General features: G+C 36.6%; 1 protein-coding gene across 1 annotated transcript in view; it reads left to right on the top strand.

Annotated features, from left to right (window-relative positions):
* The window catches only part of LOC150088630 (ral GTPase-activating protein subunit beta), a 522786-nt gene that overhangs the window by 355952 nt on the left and 142447 nt on the right, over positions 1–24387 (top strand). The window contains exons 20-21 of the mRNA XM_090369596.1: positions 1078–1202; positions 5421–5588. Coding sequence (XP_090225722.1) covers positions 1078–1202; positions 5421–5588 — 293 coding nt within the window. The remainder of the gene's footprint in view (positions 1–1077; positions 1203–5420; positions 5589–24387) is intronic.

Below are 24387 nucleotides of genomic sequence, written 5' to 3' on the forward strand. Positions count from 1 at the left end.
GATTGTTTATCAGTTTGGCTGCAAGACTCCAACTGTGCTAATGTATGATGGGTTGAAATGGGCCCATGTTAAAATGGGTTGTGCCACTCTCACGATACATTGTGTGATTGATTGCTCCACTGAACAGCATTTTATCCTCCCCACCTTGGTTATCCTGCATGAGAACACTGGATAAAGGTGGCCATGTCCAAAATACTTGCTCTGCTAATCTGGCCTCATTTTTAATCCGGCAACCACCCCCAGATTGGAACTTTGCTAGATGGTCACATCTCTAGCCCATTCTGTGTGTGTAATGCTGTAGTGCCAGGCTTTTTACATAGAGGAAATGTGCTGTGTGGTGGCAGTAGTAACAGCTGCTGCATGTGAAGTCACGATTCGGGGTGTTCCTAACACAGTTCTGTCCCGGGATATATTTTCTTCTTGTATAGTGGCATGTAATTTTAATTTTTTGTTTAGAATTCAACCTCACACCTTCACAATTATATAAAAATAAACTTTTTGAAGTGGAAAAATTGTGAAAAAATAGTGCTCCTTTTTCCTAATAATATTGTAAAACACAACATACCTTTCCAATTAGCAAGCATGGACTTTGGTACTCATGATTCTAAATCTGATTCCACTTGATACTTCATATTTATATATAAAATTATAACGGATAAAACTATTTGACCTAGTTGAAGTTGGGATTGTTACTAGAGACAACCTGCTACCTGTTGATGGACTAGGAACTCTCAAACAACCATCATAGTATTTTTTTTTTTTTTTTTTATCTTACAGATTGGAAATTACCTACTTGGGGATGCTGCTTATTTAAAAGTAGTTGAATACTAAGGCAATTGTGGAAATATGTCATTTGTTCTGTTGTTATTATTAGGATCATAGGGTTTTTTTTATTCAGTTTAAACTGTATAATACAAAAACACATAAGAATAAGGTAATCCTGTGACTTTTCATTAAAATTAGCACAGTTTAAGAGACTAAGCTATATATATGTATTATAAAATTGAAAGCAGATTTATTTTATTTATAAATGTTTATATTCATATCTGCAAAAATTGATTCTTGTTTATTCTTCAGTCTGGAAGTAAACTCTATCCGGTGAATCCAGGAAGACCACTTCCAGTAAATGATGTTGGGGTAACGTATAACGTTCGCCCACGCTATTTTCCTGAAGCTGTAGATAGAATACCACTCTGTAAAGCGTAAGTGACTTACATCAATAACAGTCTCTGAATACAATGAGTACATAATATTTGGTGGTGGTCTGAAATCTGTGTGATTCATGTGTCTGGTATTTTTTTTTTTTTTTTGAAATAGAAAAAGACAAACTGTATATGGGATTCTAAATTATATGTAATTATGCAAGTGTAAATCAAAAAGCAAAGGCAATATGCATCTAAAACTAGCACCCCACGTTGAAACTCAAAAGGTCATTATATTTGATGTGTTGTTAGACACTATACATGTTGCCAATTGCTTGCACTCAGACCATTTTATACAGTCGAGGTGTAATCATGTAGTCTTTGTTTCCATTTGCACCATTAGTGAATGTGCTGTGATCAGGTTTTTTTTATGGCCAGGAGTCCAACTCTCCCAGAGCAACATTAGCACAATGTAGAGAAAAGTGTATTAGTCAACAAAAGGTGAATGATTTGGTGGAACAACCTCAACAGTAGCAAACAATGCCAATCAAGTTAATGTAATCATTAACTACTGTTAGCTACAGATCTATATATTCAATCATAGGTGACACCCTCAAATATTGTAGAGTTTATGCTAGGTGGATCCTCAAACTTCTAACAGATGAGCATAAACAGAAGCATGAGATTTGCATGCAATTTTTGCAGCACTATCCCAATGAAGGAGAGGCATTCCCACAACAAATTGTTATGGAAGATGAAACATGGGTGCATCACTACAAGTCTGGAAGCAAGCTGTAAAGCATGAAATGGAAACACATCATTCCCAACAATTAAAAAATTCAAGTTTCTCTTCTTCCAGCAAACTCATGTTGATGTTGTTTTGGCATTTTAATGGGCTTATTCTACAATGTTACAAACAATGTTGGGAGACCATCACTAATACAAGGTATTGTGCAAGTTGGAAGAGGAACTTAAAACTGCTTTCATGATACATGCAGAGGTTTACTGTTAAAAGATATTCTGCAGCATGAAACTGCTCAACCTCATTCAGTTGATGTAACTGTTAAAATGGTGCAAAAACTTATTTTTGAACTTCTTTCTCATCTACCATAAAGTCTAGTGCTCGTTCCTTTAAGATTATCATCATTTTGGCCCTCTGAAAAACATTACGTGGACATTGATTTTCAAATATTGAGGAAGTCATTGAAATGATGCCCTTGTGAACAACCCAAAACATTTTTTTAGACAGCATTAAGAAGCTCATGAACTGATGTGAAAAGGGCTTGGAGAAGCAAGGGAACTACATAGAAAAGTAATTCTAAAATTTTTACATATTTTTCCTTTTCTTGACTTAATAAAAAAATAAATTGCCTCTACTTTTTTAATTTACCGTGCATTTATTATTACTAATCCTAATGTGACCTTCTGGGTAAGTAAGCTGGCAAATAATCTCATTAGCTATTAAGCAGTACCATATGCATCATCATAAAGGCACTCTTGTAGAAAAAAGTTATACTCTTTTTCATCTATTTTCATAATTCGTGGCATTATTGGCTATAACAGTAGACAGGTTGTTGTTCTTTGTTGTGTCCATTTTTTGAAACCTACTGTGTTTGTAATAGAGCTCGGGACAGTCACCATATTATTATTTATTATTATTTTTTTAATAGTAAGAGAATTGGTAGTGATGTGAATTACTGGGAGACTGCTTCAGCTTGCAAACAGCTATGCAACTGTGGTAACTCATTCTGTATTATTGTGGTTATTGGTCCTATGCTTATCCCACTTCTGTTAACTATCTCTGGAGCCAGCTCATTAAGATTACCTTTGCTATTTCTTCTCACTTACTGTTTCACTTTCACCTGTTGATGTAGCAAAAAATTAGGGATATATTTTAGACTCCAAAATAAGAAAAAAAGTACCATTCTGATAGCTTTGAAGCCCTTCTTCTCCATGCAGTTATTTTTTATGGTTGTATTTATTTTTATTTGAACTTGAATCCCCCCCCCACAATAACTTAACCTGTCTTTGCCCCACACTTGTGGGTACACTTCGTGTTCTTTATTTTTGGGGTTTTAACCAGTGGAATGCATGTGGTGTTTTGAAGGCACTGCACAAATTTCAGCTATTTCGTGCTCATTAACTACTCCATCCACACAGTCTGAAACTGTCAATAGCTGTCAACAAAAATATTTTCTTTGATCTCCATTAAAAATTCTATAAATCTGTTAGTTACCATGAAAACAAAATTTCAGGATGAAGTAGGGAATGCTACTAATCTTTTTTAGTTTATTCCTGATGTTAACAAGTCAGATTTTGTTGTTGTTGTTGTTGTTATTTGGTTTTTTTAGGAGCATTAGCAACTAAGGCCATATTGCTCCGGTGCGGTGGTCATTCCCTGACCTTTCCGCAAGCTCCGTATTTGGTGGTGACGGGCTCGAACCCCGGTCTAATCAAGAAGCGTGTGCTACGCACTGCTGCTCCTTCCCACCTGGCTACGGAGGCGCCTCAGATTTTCCCTTGCTAAGGATTGCTTCTGAGAGGAGCAGCAGCATTTTCTGGAATTTTCCGGTTTGTGAGGTAGGACATGTGCAAGCATGGGGGTAGCCTAAGCTGATTCACTCATCTACAACAACTATATTTTCCCATTTATTTATATTGAGAATAGAAAAGGAATAGATTATAGCATTTCTTTGTGCACAAGGAAAACAAAAGAAGTGCATACCCCTTGCATTTGAATTGTTCTTTATTTACTAAATTTACCGTTTATTTTTTCTTTTCTCTAAATTTATATTTCAGTTATGATAACTTTAAGCTAGTAAAGAGTGACATTTTGCTGACCCTTTGACTTTGTCACTTTCTATAACTTTCTTCTAATTATTTCTCTATAATTCTGTGTTTTGCTCATGGCAAACTTTTATTTTATTCTTATTTTTTTATTTTGTTTGCAAATTTCTGCAAACTATCAGTTCTTTTAATGTTTTTGCATGATGTCACATCAGGTTTATTCTTGTCTGTATTTGTTCAAACTTCATTTTAATGTTTAAACAATCATAATTATTATTTTAAAATTAATACTGTTAATTATAGAACATAAAATACTATTTTATAATAATAGCATTTTCTGTTCTTGGTCTCACATTAATAGCACATGATTGTGCTCTCAGTATTTCAGACTTTGTTGTTTCCTGCACTTTTTCTTGGTTTTAATCTACTTTTCTGCTTGTCATGCTTTTCATGTTATTTTTCATCTTTCAAAATTTAGTATCAAAATATTTCAAAAACTTTGTATCTCTTGGTCCTTCTTAAAAATTTAATATCATTTTAGTTAATTTATATTTCAGTAATCATAGAGCAGCTTATACTTGTTTGAAAAAACTTCAGTTTGAAATACAATTATTATAAGTTCATTAAAGGCACTAAAGGCACTGTTTATGGGTTAATACCTGTATTTGCATGTTTTTCATTTATTTTTTGGGACTTTGAATGCTTCGCAAGTCAGAAATTGTTTTCCTACTGGTGATCATTGTGTAGAGCTACAGCCAACTCAGCTCAGGCCTTGCTGGGTTATGGGAGAAATATTGAAACACTGTGCATTATAGTTTTCTGCCTAAAGAGATGGCAGCCAAATTTTTCTTCTTACTCCTCCCAGTTATTTCCATTTGTTCTCTATGTGTAATGCACAACTTCCATTCTCACTTCATTTTGTGATAACTTTGAGCCTTTGAAGGGAAATACTGTCTGACTGATGTTATCTTTTTTGGCCAGGTCATTATATGTATTTTATATATATACAAAGTAGACTTCATTTTATTTCCTTAAAAATTTTGTCAAATTTTAAGCTGACATATGGAGACTATTTTTGTTGACTTTATGCAAGAATATCACAAGCATTTTACTCCCATCTCCAATAAAAGGCACCAGTAGTCTTTTCTCCATGTTATAGATCATGTAAACATCAAATTCCACTTCAATCTGGCCATTAGATGGCATTCCAAACAGCCTTGCATAGGGATACTTTATTTATAGTGACCATGTATTAGCTGGAATATTAACTTTAGTTTTCAATTTGCCATGTTATTGTTGTGCAGTTTAAATCAGCACATAAATAAATTCACATGAATTTGAATTTCACTTGTAATTAGTATTCATTATTGCTATATATAGAAAACAGAATATTGTTCTTAAAATTGGAGTAGCCTGGACCGAATTATTATATTTTATGTTGCTAAAACTTGCTTCTGAAAACTACTTTTTTTTTTTTTTTTTTTTTTTTAGAGATAAAAGTATTCCCTCCCTTGAATCAATAATATCTGACCAGGAAGTAGCTGAACATGAGAAATTAACAAACATGATAGATGATCAGATAACATATGAAGAGAATGTCAAAAAAAAAAATGTAAATCATGATTATATGAAAGTTGAAAATGAGTGTAAGGCACCGAGGTAAGGCCTATCTATATATTTGACGTTCATATAAATATAACATAAATGAAATAATTATTCAGTTTGTTTCTCTTTCTGTTTTTTTTCTTTCTATACATACACTGCTCATCATTGAAATTGCCCCGCCTTAATGGAGTGTATTTATTTTTTTTTAACTTAGAATAAGTGAAGTAACAGATATTAATTTAGACAAAGAAACATTTCGGTTAAGTTATATATGAACTCGGCAGTATTTATTTGAAAAATTAAGTGTGGCCTCCATGAACAACAGTATGAGTTGCCATATGTATACTATAAGGAGTTGAGGAGTAGCCATTCATCTGAGTCATTTATGCTATGAGATTGGCTACAGTTGTAAGGAACTGAGAGGCAGAGGTCAGTGAATGTCTTATCATATTTCAAATGTGTTTAATGGGTGACAGATATGTTGAATGTGCAGGCAATGTCATAGGCACCTATTGGGATGTTAAAGCTGTATCTGGGGTGGATATATTGTCCTGTTGAAAAATATTGTTTTGGATGAAGTGTAAAAAGGGCAGAAGTACTTTGTCCACAGCATATCTCCAGATGTTCATATCGCCATCGCTATACAGATCCCAAAGAGAAACATGATTTATCATTAAAGACAACATAATACCATTCTTGCCTCCAAGCAGCTCTCTCTCTCTCTCTTGATGAAGGTATACCAGGCTTAATGTCTAAGTTTGCAGATGATACAAAGGTTGGCAGTGTTGTAATGACACTAATGACAGTACGCTACTGCAACAGGATCTAGAAAGGTTGAGTAGATGGGCTGAGAGGTGGCAACTGAAGTTTAACATTGACAAATGTAAAGTACTGCATATGGGTAGCAGTAACCCCAGAGTAATGTATCAACTGTGTGGTAATACACTCAGGGTGGTAGAGAATGAAAAGGACATGGGGGTAATAGTGCAGTCAGATATGAAGTTTTCTGAGCAGTCCAGATGGTCTGCAAGAGAAGCTCATAGTGTCTTCTCAATGATATACAGGAATTTTTCTAACAGGGATAAGGAGGTTATTATTCCCTTGTATAAGGCAGTGGTCAGGCCACACCTTGAATACTCTATACAGGTCTAGAGGCCTCAGTTTAGGAAGGATATAGAGTTGCTGGAATGGGTACAGAGAAGGGCAACAAGATTAGTGAATGGAACAAAGGGTTGCTCTTATGAAGAAAGGCATAAGTTTTGCAAATTACAGTGTCTGGAGACTAGGCACTTGAAAGGTGATTTGATTGAGATGTATATGGCCTTGAATGGTTTGAGCAAACTCAGTGCAGATGGGATTCTTCCTCTTGCCCAGATTATTTGCATGAGGGGACATAAATTCAAATTGAAAAAAAAAATTCATAAATTCATCTATTCAAATTCGAATAGATGTGCAGAATTTGCCTTTAGCTAGCGAGTGGTTGATTTCTGGAACAAACCATCTATTGTTGTAGAAGGTGACAGCTTAAATAAATTCGAGGCAGAACTAAACAAACATTTGGAGCAAATGGATGGATGCAATGGGAAGGTTTTTTTTTTTTTTTTTCTTTGGCTGTTGCTGTATAAGCTTGCTTTCTTGCATCACATGCCTCTGCTAATGCTAATGCTTTCTCTCTCTATCTCTGAACCACTGCAGATGCTCACAACAATATAATGGCATCAGAAGCAGATGAAGCAAGCAACAGACAGCATGAATGCAGTTTCACTCTCACAGTTGTCCAATAATCATGTTTCCCATCCATTGCACATACAGGGAAAGTTGATGGATTTGCCAGTCCTCCCATTTTGATGTTCCTGTGTTGCTGTCAGAGACCTGGTGATATATCTGATTACCTCCTATACTCATTGTTCCAGTAGTATCCAACGATTCAGGCATGATCCACATGAGCAGCAATTTGCCATATTGACCATCCAACTTTTGACAAGAAAATGATGTGACCTCTTTCAAAATCTATCAGCCTTACATAACATTACCTTACCTGTGTTCAAGACATTGAATATTCTGAGATAATATTTGCTTGCTGTTTTGTTTCCCTCTGTTTACACACATTTTTATAACACCTTCAGATTCCAGTGTTAGGGTGGTAACAAAAAGATTAGTGGATGTTTTTGTGTGTTTATCAGTTTGACATACCAATCATTTACTTTCGTATAGATCAGTTATACAGGCAAATTTTTTGGTAAATCCATCAATTCCTTTTAGATGGGACAGTTTGATAATATGCAGTGTATGAAAAGCATAACTATTTTACTGTATTAAAAAGGATGAGCATTAATTAATGATTATAGCTTGACATTATTGTAAACTTTGCATTTTCACAATACTTTTACTTTCCTGCATGTCACCCTAACAGTTTAATTTTTCATTACACAGTTATATTGAAAATTAAGTGACAGAATTTGATTGATTTAATTGGTATTAGTAGTGGCAAATGATGCAAGAAAGCAAGCTTATACAGCATCAGCTGGGGGAGGAAAAGCCCTATATCACCAGACCATTTCGTGTAATAGTTTGTTTAGTTCTTCTAATTTATTAAAATTGCCCACTTACAAAACAGCAGATGAAAGTTCGTTCATTGCTGAAGGCATATTTCTGTCCTGCAAACATCCTTCATTCATTCAAAGCATTAGAAATTTGTACAAAGCATAAAACATCTGTCAGATCTCCTTGCAAGCGCCTAGTCTCCAAATGCTGCAATTTGAAAAACTGAACCCTATTCTGGTAAGAACACCCCTTTGTTCCCCACACTAATCTTCTCACTCTTCTCTGCACCTATTTCAACAGATCCACATCCTTCCTAAAACAAGGTTTATGTACTCAAGATGTATCCTAACCACTGCCTTATACAACAGGATAATTACCTCCTTATCTTTGCTGACAGAATTCCTATATATCAATTACAAAACCCCATGAGCTGCTCTGGTATCCTATCTGCACTGCTCAGAGAACATCATATCTGACTTCATAATTATCCCCAGACCTTTTTTCATTCTCCACTATCCTGAATGTGGTATTACATTTGGTATGTTAATCTGTGATTACTGCTACTGCACATGATGAAAGAAAGCAAGCTTATATAGCATCAGCCAAAAAAAAAAAAAAAAAAACCTTCATTTCACCCATCCACTCACTCCAAATGTTTATCTAGTTCTGCCTTGAATCTATTTAAGCTATCAACTTCTACAATGACAAATGGAAATTTGTTCCAGCAATCAACCACCTGCTGGCTAAAGGCAAATTTCTGCACATCTATCCTACAAGGTGATTATTTTGAGCAAGGGGAAGAATCCCATCAGTATTGAACATGCTCAAACCATTCAAGACTTTATACACCTCAATCAGGTCACCTTGCAGGTGCCTAGTCTCCAGACACTGTAATTTGCAATACTTAAGCCTTTCTTCATATGAGCAACCCTTTGTTCCACTCACTAAACTTGTCCTTCTCTGTACTTGTTCCAGCAGCTCTACATCTTGCTTAAAATGAGATCTCCGGACCTATATACAGTACTCAAGGTGCAGCCTGACCATTGCCTTATACAAGGGGATAATCACTTCCTTATCCCGTCTAGAAAAATTCCTGTATATCATTGACAAGACACGATGAGCTACTCTTGCAGACCGTCTGCACTGCTCAGAAAACTTCATATCTGCCTGCACAATTACCCCCAGGTCCTTTTCGTTCTCTACCACTGTCGGTGTAGTACCACAGAGTTGATACGTCACTCTGGGGTTGCTGCTTCCCATATGTAGTACTTTACATTTGTCAATGTTAAACTTTATTTGACACCTCTCAGCCCACCTCTTAGCCCATCTGCTTTTCTAGATCCTGTTGCAGCAGTGTATTGTCATTAGTGTCATTAACAACCCTGCCGACCTTCGTATCATCTGCAAACTCGGACATTAAGCCTGATATATCATCATAAATATCATTAATAAATACAGAAAACAACAATGGACCCAACACTGAACCATGGGGGACTCCACTAATAACATTAGCCCACGAAGAGCAGTGTCCATTGATTACCACTCTCTGTCTTCTCCCACTCAACCATCCCTTTATCCATAGCAGCAATTTGCCTCCAATACCACACCTCTTCAATTTGTGCAGCAATCTTTCATGTGCAACAGTATCAAAAGCCTTTCTAAGATCCAAATATATGATATCAAAATTATGTCTCTGAGCTTTCTCTGAGCCCGGTGCCTCCATTAATTTCCCTGGAACAGAAGTTAAATTAATAGGCCTGTAATTACTTGTGCCACCCTTTGATCCTCCTTTGTGAATTGGGGTCACATTTGCACATCTCCAGTCTATGGGTACCTCTCCTGAGTCCATGGAAGCTCTCATAATTATGGCTAAGGGTTTGCTTACACTATATATATATATGTTAAACTTTAATCACCACTTCTCAGCCCATCTGCCTAATTTTTCTATATCTCGTTGCCATCACATATCCTGAACCTTGGGAACTCCCCTAATAACAGAAGTCCAAGAAGAGCATGCCCATGATAACCACTCTGTCTTCTCCGACTCAACAATCCATTTATCCAGATAAGTAACTTGCCCATAATTCCACACTGCCCCAATTTGTATGGCAGTCTTTTATGTGGACAATATCAAAGCTTTTCTGAAATAAGTGATGTCACTGATTTTATGTATTTTATGCATTAGTGATATCAAAATTATTTTTTTTTTTCATCCAGTTTCTTTGTTCAGATTTTGTAATCTGTACAAAAAAAGACATTCTTTACCATTTCATTAATTCCCTATGAAAAGATAAATTCAGTTTAAGCTCTACAATTGTTTTCATTACACTGGCCATGAACATTTCAGTTGTCTCCTCTCTGCTATGTTTTACAAATTCATCAAGTTAAGATTAATCTTTATGGTTTTCCTTCTACACTTTTCTGAGTCACAGTATATATGGAGATATGCAATTGAAATGTAATTAGGGGTAATAACACTGCACCCCTTTTAACTTAAGAAATAAGAAAAAGTATTATATTATTAAATTGACCCTCATGATGTGGTTTCCCCAACATATATTTTACACAGGCCTAGTGCCCTAGAAAGACTGTGATTTGATCTTTTGTTCTCTAATGTAAATTATGCAGATGAATAATGACACAAATTTTTTATATAAAAGAATTTAAGCACTGAGATAAATTTTCTCTGGTTTAGAAATTTATAGAAATATATTGCACAAAAAAGAATATACATTTCCATTTTAGTAATAGTAATAGAGGAATGTGATGCAAGAAAGCAAGCGATTCTACCCATCAGCCAAAAAATTCTAAATGTTTGTCCAGTTCCTCCTTAAATTTATTTAAGTTATCAACTTCCACAACGACAGATGGAAGTTTGTTCCAGCAATTAACCACCCGCTGGCTAAAAACATATTTCCACACGTCTATTCACAACTGTCTTTCCTCAATTTGAATTTATGCCCCTTAGGTTCATAACCTGAGAAAGCAGAATCCCATCAGAATTCAGCATGCTCAACCCATTCAAGGCCTTATACACATACACCTCGATCAGATCACATTTCAGGTGTCTAGTCTCCAGCCACTGCAATTTGCAGAACTTAAGCCACTCTTGGTAAGAGAACCCCTTTACTCCCCTAATAAATCTTGAGGACCCCTTCATAAATCTTGTTTCCCATTCTTTTTACATGCTCAAACAACTCAACATTCTTCCTAAAATGAGGCCTTCAGACCTGTACGCAGTACTCAAGGCATGGCTCGGCCTTATACCAAAGGGATAATCACCTCTTTTCCCTGCTAGCAAAATTCCTATATATATCATTGACAAACCCCATGACCTGCTCTTGCAGCCTGTCTGCATTGCTCAGAAAACTTCATATCTGACTGCACAATTACCCCCAGGTCTTTTACATTTTCTACCAGCCTAAGTGTAGTACCACACAGTTGATACGTTTCTGTGGAGTTTCTTCTACACATGTGCAGTACTTTGCATTTGTCAATGTTAAACTTCAGTTGCCACTTCTCAGCCCAACTACCCAAATTTTCTAGATCCTGATGCAGTAGCACACTGCCATTACTGTCATTAACAACCCTGCCAACCTATATATCATCTGCAAACTTCAGCACTAAGCCTGATATAACTTCATCAATATCATTGATAAATATACAAAACAACAGTGGGCCCAACACCGAACCCTGTGGGACTCCACTAATAACATTAGTCCACGAAGAGCAGCACCCATTGATTACAACCCTCTGTCTTCTCCCACTTAACCATCCTTTTATCCATTGTAGCAACTTTCCCTTAATACCATTCTGCTCCAATTTGTACAATAGTCTTTCATGCACAACAGTGTCAAAAGCTTTCCTGAAATCCAAATAGATGATATCAAAATTATTTGTTGCATCCCGTTCCTTTGTAATAACATCATAGTATCCAATCAAATTTGTCAGACAAGACTTTCCCTTAATTAACAAACCAACACTGTGTCTGAATTATTGCTGCAGTCTTGTCTAGATGATCCTGCAGTGCTTCTTTATTCCTTGGAATAGAAGTCAAATGAACAGGTCTGTAATTACTCATGTCACCCTTCGATCCCCTTTGTGAATTGGGGATACATTTGCACATCTCCAGTCTGTGGGAACTTTCTCTGAGTCCAAGGATGCTCTCATAATTATAATTAATTGTTTGCTTAGTTCCTTTGCCACCTCTTTTAATATAACTGGATAGATCCCATCCACTCCTGGTGGCTTTCATATGTTTAACTACAATTACTCCTCCACTTTGTTGTCAGTTATTACAAAATCATTAAGCACCCAGTTACAATTTAATAAACGCGTGGCATTTTCCTTCCTAAATAACTCCTCATGTGTGAATGTAGTTGCAAAATACTCGTTCAGTTTGTTTGCTATCTGAGCAGGATCATCAACAGTCGAACCATCGATATCAAGTGGACCAATCTGATTCATCCCCTTTCTTTTAGTGTTTATATAAGTAAATAAATCCTTGATGTTTTTCTTAGCATCCTTTTCCAAAGATTTCTCATAATCTGCCTTCTCTTACATAATCTCCTTTGTGACTTGATTCAGACTAGCTTATATCTGCCATAGTCTTCTGTGTCACCTGATAATTTATATGCATCCCATGCATTTTTCTTCTCTGCTTTGAGTCTCATGAGTTCATTTGACAACCATTTAGGCCTAAACCTTGAACAATATTTCTTAATCGGTATGAAAAACCTAGTAGCTTCCACGATTAGTTCCTTGAATGTTTCCCACTTAGAATTTGCTGTTGGTAACATTATCAGTTTGTTCCACTGTACAGAATTCAAAAATTGTCTGAGACCACTGCAGTTACCTTTACCAAAGCAAAAACCCTTTCCTTTACCTGTGATGTTAATTATATCTTTAAATAAATCCCACATCAGTACACTGTGATCACTGCCACCTAGTGGTTCTTTTATCTGCAAATTCTTAATACACGAATGATCACTGCTGATAACCAGATCAAGAGTATTACCCTCTCTGGTTGCCTCTCGAACATGCTGTTGCAGAAAACAATCATCCAATAAATCCTCAAAAGTCTTGCTAGTGTGCAAGTGACCAACCCACAAGTTCCAGTCAACATCTGTGAAGTTAAAATACCCCATTATAAGACATTTTGATTTACTAGCCCACTCTATTTCTCTGTACAATTGTTCATTATACTCATTTGAGTCATTAGGCTTATAACACACTCTTACTCTTCCTTTTGCTTTCCCAGTGTTTATGTCACAGCAAACTGACTCAACATTGCACTGTCCATCTATGTCAACTGGATGCACTTTCTTAGATTTTGTTTTTCTTAATTAACAGCATAATCCATCCTCCCTTCCTATCCTATCTGTTCTTTCTGTACACATTGTACTCCCTAAATTACAATTCTGCATTCCTAATATCTGTGTGACACCACATCTCTGATATCCCAACAATATCTGCCTTTGATGTCTTGACCAGCAATTCAAATTCATTAAATTTATTTTTATTTTTATTTTTTTATGTGAACACCAAACACGAGAGGTATTAGAACCTATAGTACTTAGAACCGTCCTTGAGTTGGAGGTTGAGAAGACGAAAGAAGATATTTGTTGACATTGGACTTGAACTTCTGTAGATTGTAATTTTCAGGAAATACGTATGAAGGAAGGTTGTTCCAGAAAACGGCAGTTAAATGAATAAATGAGGAAGATGAAAAGTTGGACAGTAAATGGATGTTGGCTGGTGGCGGCACGTGTTCAGACTGTTTCGAAAGAGAGAGCGGGAATTATAGACGCCAATTCAGAAGAACAGTGCCCATGGAAGTATCTGTAGAAGAGGCATGCAGCAGAAACAGTACGTCTATGAGAAAGCGAGTGGAGAGACTCTGCTAGAGATGAATCATTAATTAACCTAACTGCCCTCTTCTGAATGGAATCAAGAAGCCTGAGAGAGGTTTTGGGGGCACCACCCCAGATCTGGGAACAATATTCCATGGTGGGCGGATTTGCGATTTATAGAGAGTGAGCAGCTGTTTGAAAGAAAAGTAACGCCGAGAGCGAAAGAGAGAAAACCAAGTTTTTTAGATGCAGAGGAAGCAATATTTGTAATGTGTTGTGCCAAGAGAGATTAGAGGTCAGGGTAATCCCCAAAAGAGATATATCATTTTGCCTAGAAATCGGAGTGTAACTAAAGATAAGTATAGGAGGAGAAGAATCCTTTTTCCGAGATATAAGACAAGACTGAGTTTTAGAAGGATTGAAATCAACTAAGTTGTCTTTGCCCCACTGGAGAATTACCTGAAGATCGACATTTAAGGAATTGGTAGCAGATTTTCGAGAAATTGAAGCTGATTGAGCAAGACAAGGTTTCTCAAAATGGAAAGTGGAATGCAATGTGCTATCATCAGCAAAACTATGGATAGGATTTCCAGTCATTGGAGATAGGTCATTAATATACAAGAGGAAAAGAGTGGGGGAAAGAACTGGACCTTGGGGGACACCAGCATTAGTGGAGAAGTTAGAAGACAGAGAGCCATCTACCATCACCCTCAGTGAGCAATCAGAGAGAAAACTGGATAACCAATTACTAAAAGAAGTTGGCAAACCATAAGATGGAAGCTTGTTTAGAAGACCTTTATGCCAAACACGATCAAAAGCCTTTGAGATGTCAAGGGCAACTACTTGTGTTTCACCAAACCTTTCCATTGAATTAGTCCATAAATGGGTAACATAAGCCAGAATATCACCAGTGGATCGACTGATGGAATCCATACTGGCGATCGTTGATCAGACGGAATGTTTCTAGGTAGTTTAAGAGTTGGCAGTTAATTGATTTCTCCATTACTTTAGAAAGAGTAGAAGTAATTGCAATGGGACGATAATTGGATGAGAGGGATTTGTCACTCTTTTTAGGAACTGGCTGGATATGAGCAAATTTCCAAGCAGAAGGAAAAACACCTTTGGAATAAGAAAGTGAAAAAATGCAGCAAAGAATAGGAGTAAGTTCAGGAGCACAGGTTTTGAGAACAAGTGGAGAAATACCATCAGGACCTGGAGCTTTCTTAGCATCAAGATTCATCAAAATCCTTCTGATATCCTTTTGCTGGAAGACCATAGGAGGCATTGAATGGAGCGTGTTGGGAATGGTGGGAGGTGTTTTACCAAGATCATTAATACATGAGCTGGAATAAAAATGGGATGCTAGCAGGTCAGCTTTATCCTTGGCTGAAGTGATAACAGAACTATCTGGTTTGGACATAGGTGGGAGTAGAGATTTGGCACGGGACCAGAATGCTCGGCTACCATTAGGTCAAGAAGCAAGTTTTCTACTCTTAGCCTATTCAAACTCTAGTTTGGACTGATTAATAACTGCTTTACAATTGTTGCGAGCTTTGGTGTAGACAGAAAATGAAACTGAAGAATTAGAAACAAGCCAATTACGATATGCAACATTCTTCTCTTGAACAGCCTTAGCACATTTATTGGAAAACCAAGGTTTATATAAAGGACGAGATTTTAAAGTGGAGTGTGGGATAAAGGATTCCATTCCTGCAAGAATAATTTCACTGGCACGATCTGAGCAAACATTGAAATCAGATGTTTTTAAACAGTAATCCGACCAAGGAAAAGAAGAAAAGAAGTCTCGCATTTACTATATAATGAAAGAACATTTCTTTTAATTCTAATAATTATTCTATCACATGAGTTCTAAAACTTGTGGCCATACTAACTAGTACTAATTGTTTGTTTGTTTGTTAGTTATTTGGTTTTTAGGAGCATTAGCAACTAAGGCCATATTGCTCCGGGATATGCGGTGGTCATTCCCTGACCTTTTCACATCCTCCGTATTTGGTGGTGATGGGCTCGAACCCCAGTCTAATCAAGAAGCGTGGGCTATGCAGTGCTGCTCCTTCCCACCTGAGCACCAAGCAAAATGATTTTCAGCAAAAGTGAAGAAGCACACACACTGCCATTTAAAAAAGTTGTCCAAAATGCATAGTGCATAATAAATAATGGATTAGCCTGCAGTAACGCTGATAAAGAAACAACTGATAAAGAAACAACTATTGTGCTATAGTTAAAAATGCATATAGAACAAACACTGTGCAAACAACATTGGATTCTTTCTTTAAATTAGATTGATTTATTAAAAAGTTAATGATTTGTATGTGTCCTTTTATAATAAGATTGTAATTCTTTTTACTGCAATACTAAAATATTGTATATATATATATATATCAAAATATATATTGTGCAATATTTTCATTTCCATTAATTACTTTTCTCTGAGTTTATCTTACAAATATAATAAAATCTTTAAAAAGTGTTATTCCTATTACTGTATTGTTAGACAAGGCTTTTATTTTTATTATTTTTATTATTTTTTTTCATTTATTTTTGATATTATTATTATTTATTCGTAATCATCATCAGCCATTTTCATCAGCCACTGCAGGATGGAGGCCTCTCCAGCAACTTTCCAGTTCCTTCTGTTTTGTGCAATGGTCATCCATTTACTTTCCACGAACTCTGGAATTTCATCTGTCCATCTCTGTTTTTGTCTTCCAGGTTTTATTTTAGCTCCTCTTGGGTACCATTCTGTTATTTTATTTTATTTTATTTTTTTTGTCCATCTATTATCATGTTTTTGAGCTATGTATCCTGCCCAAGCCCATTTCAGTTCTTTAGATTTGATAACAATGTCCTTTACTTGAGTTGCTGCTTAATCCATATGTTTTTCTTCTTATCCAACAGTCTAATTCATAATATAATTTGTTCAATTCTTCGCTGTGTAGTTTTCAGCTTCTTTTCCATTCTTTTGCTGAGTGCCCACGTTCACTTCCATAAGTTATGGGGTGCCTCCGTAGCCAGGTGGGCAGGAGCAGCAGTGCGTAGCACATGCTTCTTGATTAGACCAGGGTTCGAGCCCATGACCACCAAATACGGAGGATGTAGAAAGTTCAGGGAGTGACCACCGCATATCTCCGGAGCAGTATGGCCTTAGTTGCTAATGCTCCTAAGAAAAAACCAAATAATAAATATCCATTTATCATTATTACAGTTAATGACTTGTCTAAGATAAGTATATCAATCCATCTTTTCAATTTCTGTTCCTCTAATGATTATATCCTTTCCTGTGGCATACTTGTTCATCATTACTTTTGTTTTAATCATATTCATCTTTAATCCAAAATCCCTACTGACTGTGCATAACCGATTAAGATTTTCCTCCAGTTCTTTGGGATCATAGTGTAGGTACGCTCCATTCACATTGACTCCTTTCTGCGACCAGTCCAATTTTCTGAAAGCTTCTTCAAGGACAGTAGTAAATAACTTCAGAGATATTTTGTCTCCTTGTCAGACTCCTTTCTCAATTTTAAATTTGCTACTGTCTTTGTCTAGTCTAATAAAGGAGGTAGCATTCTCATATATTTTCTTCAAAATCATAATGTATGGAATTGTTATGCTTTGTCTTTCCAGTGCCAAAAACATTGCTTATTCTGTATGGAGTCAAATGCCTTTTCATAATCAAAAAATGCCAGGCATAATGGCATTTTGGTATTTATTCGCTTTCTCCATTAGCTGTGATATTACATGAAGTGAGTCGAGATTTCCCATAGTTGAGAATCCTGTCCTAAAGCCAGCTTGCTCTTTCCATTGATTCTCATCAAGTATTCTTTCTAATCTACTAGTAATGACCCTTGTGAACAACTTGTAGATATGGGAAAACAAGCTAATTGTTTTATTGGTCTTTAATTCCAATTTCTGATTTATCTTCTTTCTTATGAAGCAAAATTATGATTGCATTATTCCACTCCTTAGCCTTTCCTAATGTATTTTGTGAAAAGTTTTGCCAGTTTCTGTTTCATGTCCCTTCCTCCTAATTTTAACAACTCTACATTAGCTTCATCTTCAATTGAGGCTTTTTGGTTCTTCATTTTCTTCAATACATGTTCTACCTCATCAGGAAGGATGTCAGGAATGTCATATGTGTTACTAATTTGTGATACAAATTAGGAACACATACAACAAAACATAATTAGCTTCCCATTGCTGGTGTCATTCCCTTGCTCCTTATATAATACTTTATAGTAGTCTTCTGCTATTTGTCTGTTTTTGCTATTCTGATATTTGCTATTTGCTGTAAGCACACATCACTATTCTTCAGATTCAGTATCATTTGTCTTTCTGTATTACTGCTCATGACTGCTGATTTAAGTTCCTTGTTTTCTCTTAATGCTTGTTCTACTTTTCTTGTGTTAAATCTTATTTCCTCTCTGAGTCTCTTTCTAATGGCTTTGCATAACTGATTATACTCAATTTTGTACTTGTCTGCCCTTCATTTGTCATCTTCGGTTCGTCATGACATGTGTTTCTTGACTAATTTTTACTTCTTTGGATTTCTTTTTACCTAAGGTTTCTTGGGCTTTACCACTTTCAGAAAGTTTTTGTATTCCTTTCCGAAATTTCAAAAAATTGTTTGTATCACTTTTAGGAAGTTTTTGTATTGGAACTTGTTCCTAGACAAAAGTTGTAATACATATTGCTTTTTCTGCTCTTCTTTTATCTCAAATACGTTCATATTATTTACTCAAGTCTATTTTTTCCTTTCTTTTCTTATATTTATATCAAGTGTGTATCTTACCATTCTCTGATCACTTCCAACTTTTACTTTGTAGTAGTAGTAGTAGTAGTGGCATGTGATGCAAGAAAGCATGTGTATGAGCTTATGCAGCATCAGCCAAAAAAAAAAAAAAAAAAAATCACGCCATTCCCTCCAAATGCTTGTCTAGTTCCTCCTTAAATTTATTCAACCTATCAACTTCCATGACAGATGGAAGTTTGTCCCAGCAATTAACCACCCGCTGGCTAAAGGCAAATTTCCGCACATCTGTTCTACATCTGTCTTTCCTTAATTTGAATTTATGCCCCCTTAGGTTCATAATCTGAACAAGTGGAAGGATCCCATCAGAATTCAGTATGCTCAACCCATTCAAGGCCTTGTATACCACAATCAGATCAGCGCGCAGGTGCCTAGTCTCCAGCCACTGCAATTTGCAGAACTTAAACCTCTCTTGGTAAGAGGATCCCTTCATTCCCCTCACCAATCTTGTTGCCATTCTCTGTACACGCTCAAGTAAATCTACATCCTTCCTAAAATGAGGCCTCCAGACCTGTACGCAGTACTCAAGGCGTGGCCTGACCATTGCCTTATACAGAGGGATAATCACCTCCTTTTTCCCTGCTAGCAAAATTCATATATATCATTGACAAAACCCCATGACCTGCTCTTGCAGCCTGTCTGCATTGCTCAGAAAACTTCATATCTGACTGCACAATTACTCCCAGGTCTTTTTCATTTTCTACCACCTTAAGTTGGTACCACACAGTTGGTATGTTTCTCTGGGGTTACTTCTATCCATATGCAGTACTTTGCTTTGTCAAGGTTAAACTTCAGTAGCACACTGCCATTACTGTCATTAACAACCCTGCCAACCTTTGTATCATCTGAAAACTTTGACAATAAGCCTGATATACCTTCATCAATATCATTGATAAATATACAAAACAACAGTGGACCCAACACTGAACCCTGTGGGACTCCACTAATAACATTAGTCCACGAAGAGCAGCACCCATTGATTACCACCCTCTGTCTTCTCCCACTTAACCATCCTTTTATCCATTGTAGCAACTTTCCCTTAATACCATTCTGCTCCAATTTGTACAATAGTCTTTCATGCACAACAGTGTCAGAAGCTTTCCTGAAATCCAAATAGATGATATCAAAATTATTTTTTGCATCCAGTTCCTTTGTAACCACATCATAATATCCTGTCAAATTTGTCAGACAAGACTTTCCCTTAACAAACCCATGCTATGTCTGAATTATTGCTGCATCCTGCAATGCATCTTTAACCAGTGACTCCATTATTTTACCCGGAATAGAAGTTAAACTAACTGGTCTGTAATTACTCGTGCCATCCTTCGATCCCCCTTTGTAAATTGGGGATACATTTGCACATCTCCAGTCCGTGAGAACCTCCCCTGAGTCCAAGGATGCTCTCATAATTATGGCCAAGGGTTTGCTTAGTTGCTTTGCCGCCTCCTTTAATATAACTGGATAGATCCCATCCACCCCAGGTGCTTTTCTTATGTTTAACTTCAACAATTTCTCCTCCACTTTGCTCTCAGTTATTACAAAATCATTAAGTATCCTGCTACAATTTGATAACCTTCTGCCATTTCCAAACCTTAATAACTCCTCGTGTGTGAATGTAGATGAAAATACTCGTTCAGTTTGTTTGCTATCTGAGCAGGATCATCAACAGTCGATCCTTCGATATCAAGTGGACCAATCAGATTGATCCCCTTCCTTTTAGAGTTTATATAAGTAAAGAAATCCTTGCTGTTTTTCTTAGCATCTTTTGCCAATTATTTCTCGTAATCTGCCTTCGCCTGCCTAACCTCCTTTGTGACCTGATTACAGACTAGCTTATATCTCCCATAGGTTTCTGAGTCACTTGATAATTTATATGCGTCCCATGCATTTTTCTTCTCTGTTATGAGTCTCATTAGTTCATTAGATAACCATTTAGGCCTAAACCTTGAACAATATTTCTTAATAGTTATGAAACTTTTAGTAGCTTCCACGATTAACTCCTTGAATGCTTCCCACTTAGAATTTACTGTTGGTAACATCGTCAGTTTATCCCACTGTACAGAATTTAAAAACTTTCTGAGACCACTGTACTCACCTTTACGGAAGCAAAAACCCTTTCCTTTACCCCTGATGGTAATTATATTTTTAAGTAAATCCCACATCAGTACACTGTGATCACTGCCACCTAGTGGTTCCTTTATCTGCAAATTCTTAATATACGAGTGATTACTGCTGATAACCAGATCAAGAGTATTACTCTCTCTGGTTGCCTCTCGAACATGCTGCTGCAGAAAACAATCATCCAATAAATCCACAATCTTCTGTTAGTGAGAATGAATTCAGTTTCATTAATTGTTAATCCATTTGTGCTCTTCCATGTCCACTTTCTGTTCACCATTTTCTTGATAAAAGTGTTCATTACTGACATTCCTCTGAGATTCTGCAAATTCCACAAGTCTTTCACCTCTTTTGTTTCTTTCACCAATTTCAAAATTTCCTCTAGTTTCCATTTCTTGTCTGTTTTGTCTGTTTACAACCTTAGCATTGAAGTCCCCATAATGATGGGTGTAGTGAGTTTTCTGTTCAAATAGAAGTCTCTCAATTTCAGTGTACATTTCTTCAACCTCATCATTATGGCTCGATGTTGGTTATATATCATTATAACCTTTAGTTTGTAACTCTTAGAAATCTGAGTAGTAGTCTTTGACACCATTAATGATATACTTTTGAATTCCAAAATGTTTTTAATATCCTTTATGCAGCAGAAAGCCAACTCCACTTTCACTCTTTCCATTGGTGTACAGAAGATTTCCACTTGATAAAGTAGTGAAACACAAGCAGTTGCTGTTGACATCTCAAAGGCTTTCGATCACATTTGACATAAAGGTCTTCTTAACAAGAAGACCTTTATGCCATCTTATGGTTTGCCACCTGTTTTTTGTAATTGGTTATCCAGTTTTCTCTCTAATCGCTCACTGAGAGTGATATTAAATGGCTCTCTGTCTTCTAATTTCTCCACTAATGCTGGTGTCCCCCAAGGTTCAGTTCCCCCCCCCCCCACTCTTTTCCTTTTGTGTATTAATGACCTTCTTCCATTGACTGGAAATCCTATCCATAGTTTTGCCAACAATAGAACATTGCATTCCACTTTCAATTTTGGAAACTATACCCTTCTCAATCACCTTCACCTTCTTGAATATCCGCTACCAGTTCCTTAAATGGTGATCTCCAGGTAATTCTCCAGTGGGGCAAAGACAACTTAGTTGATTTCAGTCCTTCTAAAACTCAGTCTTATCCTATATCTTGCAAAAAGGATTCTTCTGCTCCTGTGCTTATCTTTGGTGACACTTTGATTTCTAGGCAAGATGATATCTCTTTTGGGGATTACCCTGACTACTTCTAATCTCTCTTGGTACAAGCACATTGCAAATATTGCTTCCTCTGCATCTAAAAAACTTTGTTTTCTTTCTCTTTCGCTCTCAGTGTTACTTTTCTTCCAAACAGCTGTTCACTCTGTACAAATCTGCCCTGTCATGGAATATTGTTCTCACATCTGAGGCGATGCCCCCAAAACCTCTCTCAGGCTACTATATTCCATTCAGGAGAGGGCAGTTAAGTTAATTAATGACTCATCTCTAACAGCATCTCTCCACTCTCTATCTCATAGACATACTGTTTCTGCTGCATGCCTTTTTTACAGATACTTCCATGGGCACTGTTCTTCTGAATTGGCTTCTATAATTCCTGCTCTCTCCTTCAAAATAGTCCGAACACGTGCAGCCAACATCCATTTACTGTCCAACTTCAAACTCACAGAACCAACTTCATCTTCCTCGTTTATTCATTCAGCTGCCATTTTCTGGAACAACTTTCCTTCATATGTATTTCCTGTAAATTACAGTCTACAGAAGTTCAAGTCTAATGTCAACAAATATCTTCTTCAGTCTTCTCAACCTCCAGGCCAAGTACAGTACTAAGTACTGTAGGTTCTAAATACCTCTCTTGTTTGGAGTTTTCATAAAAAAAAGAAAGAAAAAAAAAAAGTAGTAAGTAATTCATTTCTTCTTCTTGTTTCAGTCAAGCAGATGATATTTCAATTCACGTTTTCTAATTCCTTTTCGAGCTCTAATATCCTATCTTCAATGATGAGCAAACTTACATTGTAACAGACCAAGTTCAGCTTCCTTGCATGGCAGCCTGATTGTACCCAGAGATTCTTTGCACCCTCTGTTTCCACTCTGATCCTCTTGTTGCCATAAGAAGGAAGGTGAAAGCTGCTGGGGACTGAGAGCCATTTGTTTTACTGTGTTGTCATATTTAATAAATTGCTGGAGGATTTGGTCTTTTCTTTTTCATGCTGACCAGGTGTCTTTATTATTATTATTATTATTATTAGCCACATGGTGCAAGGAAGCCTGGGGCTTATACTGCACTGGCCAAAAAATGGCCCCTCTCTCTCTCTCTCTCTCTCTCTCTCTCTCTCTCAGAGTAATAGGGAAAAAAAAAAAAAATTTCCATATTACTCTGAGAGAGAGAGAGAGAGAGAGAGAGAGAGAGAAGTAGAAAGGAATCACCAAGAAAGAGAAGAATGATGGTATCCCGCTCGGGACCCTGGATGTGCCACACCCGTATTCACCAGATGTAAGCCCCTGGATCTTGAAGAGAACCACTCTATGCCACTAAAGTGACATAACAGGGCTTACCAACAAGATGTGGATTTTAGGGAGGCAGTCCAACCGACTTCGCCTAAATCTTCTAAAATAGAAAGATATTGGATCTATCAGCGTTTTAGACTAAGGGTCTGATAACACACAGAATGCCTGCTCCCTCTCTAAGCCCCATTATTTATTATTATTCTTAGATATATAGTATGTACAAAAAAAAATGGTAAAATTAACATTTTGTGGGACCTCATTATCACAAAACTTGAAAATTTAGGTCCCTTGAACTTTATATTAACGAGATTTGACTATAGTTTTAATTTTTATAAAATTTTAAGTAAATGAAGAAATGTATGCTTGTGTCTTGCAACAAAATGAGAAGTTAAACAGTGCACACCACAATTTTAGCTTGCTTATTTTATATGCCCATCATTTAAAAAATAAAGAAAGAAACTTAATTTATTAATTTGTGTCACTTAAAGTGAGTGAAGAGTAAATAAATAAATAAATTGCATTGACAAGGGAGAGGGGTCCACCTTGAATGGCATATTGCCAGAGGGGCTAAAAATAACACACACACACACACACACACACACACACACACACACACACACGCACGCACGCACGCACGCACTCACACCCACACTCTCTCTCTCTGCCTGTATGAAAGATGTTGCACTCTGAAACACTGTTACAGTAAGCATAGTGTGTACAAATACTATCCATGTACAGCATATGAAAATATCTGGGTTTGAGTCTAGTTTAAAGTGGAAAAACTTATATGAGCTTTTTCTTGCTGTGGAAAGTGAACCAGTCTCTGGCAAGGGTTGTAAGATTGTTTTCCCTCTTGGAAACTTGGGTTTACCATCCCACAAAACAGGCAAACTGACCACTGAATGCACACACAAATTTATTGACACCATATACCAATGTTTCTCCCCTTGATTGCCATGCTGTAAAATCTAAAAAAA

Source organism: Mastigoproctus giganteus, chromosome 3, assembly GCF_048544385.1.
Source record: "Mastigoproctus giganteus isolate SK-2022 chromosome 3, ASM4854438v1, whole genome shotgun sequence".
In the NCBI taxonomy this organism is placed as follows: Eukaryota; Metazoa; Arthropoda; class Arachnida; order Uropygi; family Thelyphonidae; genus Mastigoproctus; species Mastigoproctus giganteus.